Source organism: Ziziphus jujuba, chromosome 2 (assembly GCF_031755915.1).
Source record: "Ziziphus jujuba cultivar Dongzao chromosome 2, ASM3175591v1".
NCBI classification, from domain to species: domain Eukaryota; kingdom Viridiplantae; phylum Streptophyta; class Magnoliopsida; order Rosales; family Rhamnaceae; genus Ziziphus; species Ziziphus jujuba.
The window spans coordinates 19,040,438-19,053,767 of record NC_083380.1 but is presented as its reverse complement, the minus strand read 5'-3'; the positions used below and the strand labels follow the sequence as shown (position 1 = coordinate 19,053,767).

At 32.4% G+C, this 13,330-nt stretch overlaps 1 protein-coding gene and 1 long non-coding RNA gene across 12 annotated transcripts; both read left to right on the top strand.

The window, feature by feature from the left end:
- Positions 1-61: 61 nt before the first annotated feature.
- On the top strand, positions 62-1,421 carry LOC112491701 (uncharacterized). Its single transcript, XR_009635692.1, has 2 exons — positions 62-830; positions 1,103-1,421. It is a non-coding gene; the product is annotated as an uncharacterized LOC112491701 (long non-coding RNA).
- Positions 1,422-2,563: 1,142 nt separating this feature from the next.
- LOC107419013 (serine hydroxymethyltransferase 3, chloroplastic) lies at positions 2,564-10,009 on the top strand. Of its 11 annotated transcripts, none has more exons than XM_048474026.2 (13): positions 2,564-2,747; positions 4,512-4,542; positions 4,954-5,195; positions 6,588-6,780; positions 6,864-7,038; positions 7,140-7,257; positions 7,378-7,490; positions 7,627-7,749; positions 7,967-8,071; positions 8,218-8,304; positions 8,378-8,485; positions 9,277-9,349; positions 9,476-10,009. In XM_048474026.2, the coding sequence occupies exons 3-13, from the start codon at positions 4,982-4,984 to the stop codon at positions 9,748-9,750; spliced, it is 1,584 nt and encodes a 527-aa protein (XP_048329983.2). In that variant the 5' UTR covers positions 2,564-2,747; positions 4,512-4,542; positions 4,954-4,981; the 3' UTR covers positions 9,751-10,009. The 11 variants fall into 11 exon arrangements, with proteins under 11 accessions (XP_048329983.2, XP_048329980.2, XP_048329979.2 ...); XM_048474023.2 differs by having other exon boundaries at positions 4,950-5,195; XM_048474022.2 differs by having other exon boundaries at positions 4,512-4,574; positions 4,950-5,195.
- Positions 10,010-13,330: the final 3,321 nt, after the last annotated feature.

Here is a 13,330-nt window from a genome sequence, read left to right as displayed (position 1 = left end):
TTTTGGTGAATATAAAATGCGTTTGTGGTTGAGTATCCTCAGTCCAGAAGATTGGCAATTATAGATCATTAGTAGCCATGGTTTAGACAATCCGAAAAAGAATTCATGTAACATCCAGCCCACTGTCCCAATTCTCTTTCCCTATAATGCATGAGAGCATGCAGGATCCATATCAAGGCGCGAAATTAGACTGTTAGGACTCGAACTCATAAATACTACAAACAGATATGATGGGATCCATATCAAGGCGCGAAATTAGACTGTTAGGACTCGAACTCATAAATACTACAAACAGATATGATGGGATCCATATCAAGGCGCGAAATTAGACTGTTAGGACTCGAACTCATAAATACTACAAACAGATATGATAGAAAGTCAATGCCTAACACTTTCGTCACCCCTTGGGTGTACATGAATTTTCTATCTCGAAAATCAGTAAAGAATTGTTTTCTATATGTGTATGAGTTTACTAAAGAAATAGAATTTAAGAACTAAAATAAAAAATAAAAAAATAAACCCTTTAGGTGTGGTTGTTGGAACTTGTCAACGGAGCATTGACTGAAAATGAATGATAATTTTTTTTTTTTATATATAATTTGTCATGCGCTCAGTGAGGTTATGGAGAATAGAGGAAAGGGCAATGGTGAATCTCAGAGAGCTTGAGATTGTGGAGTGCAAGCGCTTGACGATTGTTCCAAGAGGCTTATGGCCTGTAACTTCTCTATGCAGCTTGAAGTTGGGGTTTATGGCTCATGATTTTGAAGTGAAGGTTCAAGAACGCCTAGGGGAGAATTGGTATACAATAGACCATGTACTTCCTATATAAGGTATTTTGCACTTTCCAAATACAATGCAATTCTTCAAAAACTTTCAAATAAAACAAAAGAAAGTTGTTAAATTATCTCTTATTTGTTTAATGGATTTGTATCTTTCGTTCTCATAATATTTCTTTTCATTTTTTTTCCCATGAATTTTTGTTTTTGAAATTATTGTTGATGATAAAATGTGCACTTTCAAACTTGAACTTCCTTTCTTGCAAGAATCCTGAGATAATAAAAAATGCAGACATTTTCAGCTGATTGTTTTCAATGTAATGTAGGATTATGCAGGACGCTTTTGACAATAAATATTGCAAAAAGGGTGAGTCGGATACACTACCAAAATCACCACATGAAGCCAGGTATTCAAACTCTGGCGGTTTGATTAATACTATCTCATCCTCAATCACTTGCTCGATGGCTTTAGCTTATCTAGATACTTGGTTTATCATATGTTATGGAATACTTATTTTTTTGGTGAATACTTGATTATCACTTGTTGAAACCCATTGTATCTTTTATATAAACATATCATGTAATCTTCCTTCAGATAATTAGCTATAATGCTGGGAAGTGTGATAATTTTGAATTTTTTGGTAATCAATTTTTCTGGAATTTTTATTTTATTTTATTTTTATTATTATTATTTTTTTTTATGTGTTGTGTTTCATTAGTAATAGAAGATTAGACCTTACAAAGTAATTCAATGATTTTGTTATTTTTAAATTAAAGATAAAATTATTTCTAATCAGATGTATAAAACCAGTTTTCCATAAAATCTGAATTATATAGATTAATCACTTTCCACCGTACCTTTTCAAGTTGCGTACCTGTGACCGTGAGAATGTTTGCCATAGATTCCACAATTTCCATCCTTGAAAAATAATTCAAACACAGAAAAATTTCATTCTATGTTTGCCATAGATTCCACAATTTCCATCCTTGAAAAATAATTCAAACACAGAAAAATTTCATTCTTTTGGGAAATTTTAATTCTTACCAAATTTGACACGTTTTCCAAACTGGACTATAGGAGAGAAAAATAAAAAAGAAAAAAAATTACACACGAAAATAAAAACATTTTTTTTTTTTTGAAAATTATGAAAATAGAAAATTTAAATATATATATTTTTTAAAAATAATAAAGCACGTGTCAAAACGAAGCGTAGTGTTCTTATTTGGTTGGATTTATTGCAACCGGTTTATTGGTTTTTGCCACGCTATTTAATTGCAATTTTCCTAGTTTACCATTTTGTCTTTCAATCTCTTCCAACCGCCCCAAAAAACCAAAAAAAAAAAAAAAAAAAACAAGAAGAAACCGAAATTATCTGCAAACCCTCTTTCCTAATTTACTTTCCTTTTTTTTTTTTTTTTTTCATGATCATCATAAGTGACATTTTTGGGAGAGCAATGAAATTTGGAATAAATTTATTTTATCAGCAATGAGTGTATCATTGACATAGGGTAGATGGTATTGATGGGGTTTCAGCATTGGAAATATTTGTAGGAAACTGATGTGCAAATCCTTTGTGCAGAAATTTTCTAGGGCCCTCAACGAACCTGGATTCATTAAATCTGCAAATTTAGCATGAAAAGCAATCCAACGAAGGAAAAACAATCTAACAACCTTTTTTTTTTTTTTTTTTTTTTTTTTTTTTTTTTTTTTCTTCAAAGAATTTTAAAAGGGTAAAATAGGAAAAACATAATTAAATAGCATGGAAGAAAACTCAACCTCCCGTGGCAATAACGCCAACCTTCCTTTCTTATTCCCCAAACCCCCCCGCTTTGCTGCCTTCTCCGCCTCCGGGCCTCTCTGTCCCTCTCTTTTTCTCTCTGCTGCTTGGTTTCAACCTCTTAGCGGCTCTCTCTGTTCTCACCGATTTCGCTTCCCTTTTGGTTTCTCGGCCTCACGCCCTTCTTGCTCTGGTAAGCTTCCCTTCCTTTCAATTCTTATTCACTCACTCACTCACTACCCTATCAATCTTCTCACTCTCTCTTTCAGTCATCCCATTCATTCCCTCTGCTCACGGCAAGCATTTTGGTCTCTGTCTGATTTTTATTTATTTATTTATTCTGTATCTCTAGTTATTACTATGGTAGTATTGCGAAATGAAATATGCGAATGTGAAATGGGGGAAAAAAAAAAAAAATTTAGAATCATTTTTTAGATTTTACTTATCTTTTGTAGAGCTCTTCAGTCTTTTACACAGCGTAAGTGTATATACATATATATATATATATATACACACACACACATAGTATATGCACATAGTTCTTCTACAGTGTGACGTTCGTAATTTTTTGACTGTACGGATGTTTAAAAAAACGAAATATTACTAAACAAAAACTATTATACAAAAACAATGATTTTTTTCAAATGTCTACAAACTTAAAAAAGATACAAATATTCACACAGTGAAATTTTCCTATATACATATATGTGCATTTATACTGCAAACAGAGCTTTTCATTTTTGCTCTACCTTGTAATTTCCTCCTGGTAATTTTTTTTTTAATTTTTTAATTTTTAAGTTTTTAAAATTTTTTTAAGCAAATCTTATAAATTTTTTATTGTATATTTATTGTCTTAAAAAATAAAATAAAAATATTGACTATGAGGCTACTAAGAATCTCAGTATCAGTACACCTGCAGTGGTCAAACTCAAACCTTATCCAGCATAAAATTAAAATATTAAACTATTTAGAGGAAAAAAAAAAAAAGATTAATTTCAGAAATGAACCCTAAGCAGCCATCTTTTCATCTCGCTCTCAGCTATCCCATACACGTTCTCTCACGACAGCCCTCACAGTTCCTCCTCTTCCATTCCCAACCCCTTTTCCTCAGCTTCCCCCAATAGTTTTTCTTTCCTTGCGGGGCGTCTTGTGGTTCTTTCACTCTCTTCTCACATTTTACCCTTTTCATTTCCCAGACCATCAATCTTTTTTCCTTGAGGTATCTAATTTATCTCATTTATCCGTTTTTATTTTTATTTTTATTTTTTTGATTAATTGGTTTTTTATTATTCTTGTTGGTCCAGTAATTCGTTTCCTATTTAATTAGCAACAATGTCACATTGACTCAATCCCACTTTTGTGTTATGAAACTCTTGGTAGCCCATATATATATATATATATATATATTTATTTATTTATTTTTGACCCCATGTTAATTTCTGTATTGCTTAGGAAAAAATAATATGGTGGTTTATTGAGTATTGTTTTTTTTTTTTTTTTTTGTTTGGTGGACGGTTTGTTGAGTATTTATGATTAATGTAAACATTAAAATATATTCAAAATCCGGATAGACATCGAACTTAGCCACCGCATTATAAAGGCTGAAGCTCAAACCTCCTCAATTCCTGACGATTAGAATCCACCAATACTAAACTAGTATTGTATTGTTCACTTGGTTTTGCCATTTTTTAAAATTTTTTATATTTGTGACTGCAAGATAATTGCTTTATTTTTATTGTTATTTTTTCCCCCTTTTTTCTTTTTTATGGTTTGGGGGGTATTAAAGCATTTTGGGTGCATGGGTTTATGTTTCTTATTATATCCTTATATTATGAGTAAGAAACAGTTTTGTGAACGTTGAGGCAATTTTTTGAACGTTGAAACTTTGTCTCTTTACACTTTAAAAGTTACTCTTGGTACTATTGTAACACTTGTTTTTTATTTTTTCTTCATCTAGGTTTTCAACTGCAACAACAGGATTCATCTTGGTTGGTTTTGTACAACTCTTCAAAATTAACTGGCATTTTTTTTTCCCCCTGAGCTGGTGAAAGTTAATTTAAATTCTTTTCTTCTAGATAACTTAACTATACCTCTAATAGACTATGAGACCATGACAGGTACAGGGTGAAAAAGAATAATGAGTGGGGATGTGGTTGTATCCCTACCCTTAACCTGTCTGCACACACCTAAAAGCAACCCATGAGCAATGTGGTTGGTTTGCATAATATGAGCCAAATGGAATTCTGACTTAGGCACTAAGATTGGTGAATTTTGTTAGAAGTAACTCTATATGAAGTATTTAAAGGAGGAATCACAATGTACTCTATATCCGATTGACTTATAATGTGTGTGTGTGTGTGTTCGATCTATGCTCATGGATATATGGAATGTGTAGGAAGCTTGTGAAGAACAGTACTAGAAGGAAGGATGCAGGCTTGTGGTGGAGCTGCAATTATGGATTCCATTCAGCAGCCCGTTTGGGCCAAGGGGATATCACCTTCCTTGAAAGGTTTTAGTATTAGTGGATTTCCACAGCAAATAAAACTCAATTCTAAACCTTGCAAATTTTCATACATTGAAGGAAGCTTGGCTTCTGCGAGGCAACCTTCTTCTGCCTCTGTTCCTGTGCTTGAAATTAGAGGTAACCATCTTTCAACTGTGGTATGTTTGGATGTTTTCTGTATTATCGCTTTTATATTTGTAATTTTTTGGTTGGTTATTTTTGACCATTATGCATCTGCCTTTGTACAATTTTTCTTTTTGTTATTAGAATTCTGAATGTTGTCTTCTGCACCCACTTGTTTTCCTTAGCTAGAATGTTAGATTTTATTTACTAACATATGCATTTAGCATTAGCATTGTACTTGTCAGAAGGATTTGGTTGCATTTATTGTCATTACTCTTGCATGATTGTTAAAAGTTGTGTAAAATCTTAGATGACAGAAATTTCTTGGTCTTGCTAATATGAGGCCTTCTTGCTGTTTTTAACATGTACGATGTCTTTTCAATCTCAGTCAATTATTTGTAGATTTTTCCTCCAATTAGGCTGTACCATCGATGAGTCCTAACAGACACTAAACACATTTAATTTGTCACCTGATAACCTTTTTTGTATGATTCATTGAATTCAAAAACAAGATTGAATTTTTTATACTTTGTGAATTAATCATATATTTGCAAATGTATTATATATGATTACCCAAAAAAAATGTATTATATATTTAAAGAAAAGAAACAAATAGGTAGTGCAAAAATGAGAGAAATATAGGTCAAAAGAAAGATGATTTAAAGAAAAAAAAAATTGTGAGCCTGTTAGATCTTTTAAAGATTGAAAAAGTTGTTAAAATAAGGAAATTTTGTTTGGTGGACTTGCTTAAATCAAACATAGCCTAAATTTATGCATGTTTACTATTTACATTTTCATGTACCTTTAAAGTTTCTATTTTATTGGCTTCATATATATAGTTGGGTCTATATCCTATCAATGGCTTAAGTTTTTAGGGTTGGTGGTAATTTAATGTGGTATTGGAACTTATTTGTTTATTTTGTCATGTATATGAATCTTGCTAGCCTATGTTTTTATTAATTTATGTATGTGGAATAATAAATTATCAGAAATGGGGTCAAGTTTCAAACACAAAAGAGATTAACAACTTGGGCTAATACTGTGTTTAAGTTATTATTGGTTCCTGAAACTTAAGGTACTAGAAAGTGGGCTCAATTATGTGCATGTAGTTGACCAATCATACACTTTTAACAATATTATATTTTATTAGGACATATTTGAATATGCATTTGTTGGTCGCATAAGTATTGTTATGGTGTATCACAAAGTTATATTGCTCAAGTATTTCTTGGAAAACAAAACTATCAGCTTTGTTTTTTGTTCTTTATGATAGACAAACAAGAAGTAAAGAAGACTGTTGTTTTTTCCCGAGTATGTCATTTTTTGAGTTTGTGTTAAGGGGAATCATTTGTATGCATGAGCACTTGGTATGGGCTGACTTCTTGTGTGTGGATTTTGTTATGATAGGTAATGGAAGCTTTGTAGACCATGGCTTAAGTGAGGCTGATCCTGAAGTGTCTACAATTATTGGCAAGGAGAAGGAGCGGCAGTTTAAAAGCCTTGAGCTTATTGCTTCAGAGAATTTTACTTATCGTGCAGTGATGGAGGCAGTTGGCTCATGTCTTACAAACAAGTACTCTGAAGGATTACCGGGTAAAAGGTAAAATTACATTTTTTGGGAAAAGTGCACTTGTCATTTATTTTAAAGGATGCTTTGATTGTTCTTAACTTTTGTTAGTTCAGGTACTATGGCGGCAATGAATACATTGATGAACTTGAAACACTCTGCCAGAAAAGGGCCTTGGATGCATTTCATCTAGATGAAAAGAAGTGGGGTGTTAATGTTCAACCGTTATCTGGTTCTCCTGCTAATTTTGAGGTCTACACTGCAATTCTTAATCCACATGACCGAATAATGGTAAGTTGGCTTATTTTTGCCCCCTCTTTTTTTTTTTTTTTTTTTTTTTGGCATTTGGATCTTAGGGTGCTTGAATTACATGATATCTATATGTACCTTAGGGTTTGGACTTGCCTCATGGGGGACATTTGTCTCATGGGTTCATGACTCCTAAAAGACGAGTATCAGGCACATCAATCTATTTTGAGTCCATGCCATATCGACTTGACATATCAACAGGTGGTTATATTTATATTTTGGCTCAGACAGATGCTTTGTTTCCATGCATGAATTTTCTCACAATGGATATGTTGATCTTGAGCTTGTAGTTGTCTTTGAATATGTTCGAAAATAAAACAGGTCTTGTTGATTATGACATGCTTGAGAAAACTGCCAATCTCTTTCGCCCAAAACTCATTATTGCTGGTGCTAGTGCTTATCCTCGGGATTTTGACTATCCTCGGATGAGGAAGGTTGGTACTTATGTAGTCATTCCTGTTTAAATAATTTAGATATCTGTAAAAATATAGAAAATTCAATATGTATAAATTTAGGTTGAATTTTTCTTTCTTGAGCAAGGAATTGATCACATCTGTTTTTCATTGGAAGATTGCTGATGAAGTTGGTGCTTTTCTTCTGATGGATATGGCCCATATAAGTGGACTTGTTGCTGCATCTGTTGTTGCTGATCCTTTTGAATTCTGTGATATTGTGACAACAACTACTCACAAGGTATTTTTTAATCTTTTGTTTTTATATTTGGTTTCCAGGCATAACTTATTGCTTATGCAACACAAATTGAGAAGTAGTTAATTTGTTATGGTTCTTTGCATCCAAAAGTTTTGCTTTCAGAACTTCTTGGATAGCATTATGCATTCAAGAAGATGCATGCTTGGTTCATTGTAATGTGTATGTAGATGAGCTGACAGATTTGGACATTTCTTTTCAGTCTTTAAGGGGTCCAAGAGGTGGCATGATCTTCTTCAGGAAGGACCCTATTCTTGGGGTTGATTTAGAATCTGCCATTAACAATGCTGTTTTTCCAGGTTTGCAGGTTAGTACTTTTTGGTTGCATGGTAACAAGTCTGAACTGTCTGTGTATATATATTTGTTTGTTTACCTATTATTTATTGTGTTTTTAGCATCTTACACTGAAGTCAAATATGGAAAAATGATAGAAGATTTGAGTAATTTATGCAGGGTGGTCCTCATAATCACACTATCGGGGGACTTGCGGTTTGCTTGAAGTATGCGCAGTCGCCAGAATTTAAGGCTTATCAAAACAAGGTTTTGCAATTTCTTGCCCTTATCCAACCATTCCTAGACATTCCTTAATTTAGTGTAGTTTCCTGTATTGTAGGTGGTTTCTAATTGTAGGGCTCTTGCAAACCGATTAATTGAACTGGGATATAAGCTGGTTTCTGGTGGAAGTGATAACCACTTGGTTCTTGTGGATCTGAGGCCTTTGGTAAGTTTCAGATTCTGCTTCTTTTTTTCTTGATCCCTTTCCATTTTATTCTCCCTCCAAATATCAGTCTTTAATGTTAAAAGCTTGCTGCCACTGTGGGAGTAGACTGACCTGTCTTAAAATATGAACCTATTGCTATTACTATTAAAATGTGGCCTGATGATGGAAGTCTTTTGGACTTAGTTTCTGTTTGGCGTAGCTTTTTTTGGCGTCAAAAGCTCTACTTGAAGGCCAAAAGCTCTTTTGTTAAAAAATGAGGGTGTTTGGTAAGAGTCAACAAGCACGTGTTGACAAAAAAAGCTATAATTTTTTGTGTTTCTCTAGAAATTTTGTTTTTTTTCAACTTATATAGAAATTCAATGAGCATTTAATGTAGCTTTTTTATTTACAACCAAACACTTATTAGTCTTTTAATAAAAGTTTTTTTTTAAAAAGATTATCATACAAAGTTCTACAAATTAAAGCTTTACTTTCATCAGCTATACTAAACGAATCTTTAATATAACCAAAAGCTAGATGATATATGACCCTAAGGTTATTGTTCTTTCTTCTTTCATCTGGGTTGCCCATGTTTTCTCTGGTTCATTAGATATGAAGCTTAAATTTTATATATCCTAGAAGAATTCTACCTCATCTCGCCATTGTTGTCTGAGCCTAAGCATTTTCTTCCTCATTTACTTGGGCATTTGATCTTAGGCTCTTTCCTTTGTCATATGGCGTGAGATTCTTAGGATTACAACTCTTTGTAAGAATATGTTTAAGAAATAAAATCCAACATCTTTATTCAACAGGGTATCGATGGTGCTCGAGTGGAGAAAATTCTTGACTTGGCATATATAACCCTCAACAAGAATTCAGTACCTGGTGAGAGTTTTCCTTCATTGATCCTATAACTACATTTTGTTTGTGATGATGTTTCTTTTATTTGTTATTTACTTTTGCTTCTCTTTCATGTTGATCTTATTCTTGCTATTGTTTATAATGACAAAGGTGATAAGAGTGCCCTAGTACCAGGTGGTATACGCATAGGTTCCCCTGCATTGACAACTAGAGGATTCACTGAGAAAGAATTCATATTGGTTGCTGACTTAATTCATGAGGGCGTGCAGATAGCTCTTGATGCTAAGCGGTCAGTCTCAGGCTCAAAGCTCCAAGATTTCATGAAGTTTGTTACTTCCCATGACTTCTCTTTAATAGATCGAGTGTCTGATCTGCGTGCAAGAGTTGAAGCTCTGACAACCCAGTTCCCAATGCCTGGAGTATGATTCTCAAATGGTTTTACATTCTGAGGGTGGAGATGCCCATAATAATCTTTTCATGATAATGGCGAGTAGAGTTGTGTTATAACAGTTTTGGAATCTGGGATTGAATAAAGAATCCCATACCTTTCGTTCTTTACTGAAGAATAGCTTAACATGAGGGGTGTCATAAGAAAAAAGAAAAAATTGTTTTACAGTATAAGCTACCTTAAATTTTGTTTCATATGCAATCACTTATCAATTATATACCTGAGAAATTACTATTTGAGCTTAAATGGGATTTATATAATTTCATATTTGGTGCGAATGAGGTACATGAATTAGGAGGGGCGAAGTCCATTCCATAGTGCTCACAATAACGAAGTTTGGTTGTATAGCTCATATGCGAATCGTTAGAACTTTCGGCCAAAAATAAATAAATAAATAAAATAAAAAATCGTGAATCATCAGAACATGATTGCAAAACTTACTGAATAGGCAGTTAAATAAACGTCTTGATATGCTAATACCGGATCAAATATTGCTTGCTGGAATTTGTATCTAGAAAAATTCTCGTACTTCTTGTCTCCGTATTTCTTAATTTGGCTGTAATTTTGGATCAATAAAAGGGAAAAAGATGATGCTGTTTGGGGTGGCTAGTATTGGCAAGTGATTAATGTTTTAGATCGAGATCTAAATCGCAGTTTTAGATGGAGTAGATACTTGCAGGAGGGCTTTATTCCAAAGGAAGAAGAAAAAATAATAATAAAGAAATGAACAAAAAATAAATAAAAGGACGATTTCAGTTTTTAGTGTTTGGCTAAAAGAAAAGTGGGAAAAGACGGAAAAAAAAAAAAAATACAAAGGAAAGACTGAAGGAATACTACAAAGGTAACATGAATTTTGGTTAATTGCACAATCTTTTATTTTGGAAAGCTGAATTTTTCAACTTTCAAATTTAAAATGTTTCAATTGAAACTTTCAAATTTCAATTTGTTATATTTTCGTCCAATTGGATTTTTTATTTTTTTATTTTTTATCTAAGGTAATTAATGATTCCATCATATTTAATCAAAATTAAAATATATATATATATATATGTTTTTTTTTTTTGGTTGCAATTTAGACTATCTAGTTTTAATAATATCCTAAATCAATAGGCGCTCTTAGCCATAAATCCAATTAGACAAAAACATAAAAAATTGAAACTTGTTGAAAGTGCAACTTCTCTATTTTTTTTAAATAACCAAACACAATTTGTTTAAATTAGAATATTTCAAATTTAAAGGTTAAAAGTGCAACTTCTCCAAACAAAAAAATTAGATGGTATTAAAGTGTAATTAACCTTATTAATTTTCAATCTTCATATATATATATATATATATACATATATATACATTCATACATATATATTTGCACCCCTATGTCTCACTCTTTTCTTTTTCTTTTCTTTTTTTTTTTTTTTGGTTGTCATCAAACACTTCTTTATCTTATTTAACTAACCAAACATAAAGAGTTCTTTTTTCTTTTTTTTTTTTTTGGGGCTATTAATGTTTATTTACTCTTTCCTTTTATTTTTCTTTTTCCTTCAGTTTTTCTGACATCCAAACAAGCCTTAAAGAAAATTTAATCATGGTTTTCTTTTTCTCCTCTACATTTTTAAGTTTGGGAAATCATAATAACAATGGTATGAACCATACTCAGACAATATTATATTAAAATCTGGTGTAATGATCAGCGAAACTTCAAGATTATGATAAAATCGTTATACTTTTTAATCTCTAAATTTTGTAATTACCAATATGGCACATTTTTGTATATTCCATGTGTTTGTTATTTTCAGTAGACTTCTACCTAATAGTCACTTTGAAGTGATTATTCTACTTAAAACTAGTACTTCATTCTCCATTTTATTTTAGGTTAATTTTAATATAAATATTGCATCATGATATGAGATTCTAATACCAGATTTTCTTTAAGTGATTCACTATAAGTAAAATATGTGAGGGTTCGTTCTAAAGTTGCAGGTATATTTCCTCATTCTTTAGTTCAAGTTTGATCGCTCATTGACATTGCCCTGTTAAAGTGATTACAACCATCATTAACTCGCCATTAGACCAATCAATTGAAATTACTCTCAAATCCTCGCGCTCAGTATGGAAACAATATAAATATCAATCCCACGGACGGTGCCGGACTACTATGATTGGGTTGAATTTAGTAAATCCAAAACAGTTAAATGAAATTTAAGGATTTAAGAACAAAAGAGAAAAAACAAAAGTAAATTTTCTATTTATAATACAAAATACATCTTTGCAAAATTTCTTCTCTTAACCTTTCATATCTTGCACAAACAGTTATCCCTCTCTATTTATATGTTGAGCTTCTTCCATTACGGTTTAAATATAAGAAAAAAAATGAAATAAACTCCCTTATTATGCAAAATTGTTGAAGCATTTTTTTTGGGTCACCATGTTTGTCTAATTTTTAGTTTGAATCCTATAAAACGAAAGGAATTTGAAGACCCTTGAGGCACTAGTGTGGTGCCAACCATAGACACTCCAATGCCTAAGTTAGTGAGAGTGTCTTGGATGCCAAAATGCAATTAGGATTGCAACAGCATTAGGTTTTTGATTGTAACAAGGAAACCAGCTCATTAAACCCTAATAGGCTGGACTACATAGCCTTATTTCAAGAAAATGAGATTCCCAAGTATAACGATCTTAAACAATGTTGTACAACTACAAAGAATGAGTTATGCACGAGAAGCTATCAGAAGAATGTTGGCCATATGTCTCAGACACAAGGCTTGGACATTCCAAGATAGAGAATTCAGTCATTCTATCAATATGATCTTAGGATGATATCTCATCTAGTCCGAAGAATAAGCTCATCTAGAACTTAATTGAAGCTCATCCAATTCCACCCTGTACTTGTGGGACAAATGAAGCCTCATCCGTTGCTGAGGTAAATGCTATAATTTTTATAGAACACCAAAATAATTAAGATATATATAGCTCAGCCATTTTGGCTTGGCTATTCACCCTTTACATGGCAAGGCATATCTCGGAATTATGGTTCATGCTTAGCGATGAAATATACTTCCACAGTCATCTCCTCATTCGCTCAAGTGAAAGTAAAATTGAGGGAGTAGCTATAGTCCGAGATAAGATTTGGCAATGCTTCCAAAGATTCCCAAAATTTCAAATTTATATGAGCTTGAAACACTAAACACAGCATTATGGAACGTGGCTAAATGGTACATTTATTGAAAAGGAACAGCTCAACTCAAGTCTCAAGATCTGGATTATTAATTCAAAACTCAGATCTAAAATCACGGCCGTCCATTTACATTCATATAAACCCATGAAATCACTTTCTCATACTCTATTTCATTTTCACTGCATCAAGCACTCAATATTTCCAAAACTAGAGAACACCAAAGTAAAAAAAAAGGAAAAAAAAAAAAAAAAAAAACATCAATCTAATTTTTGAAATGCAACAACCTTACTACAAGTCTCATTCTCCTCATTGGAGCTTATCATTGATGCCATTTCAAGCCTTGTTTTAGCTTACATAGCAAATGACTTTGCATTCTCCTGGGTTT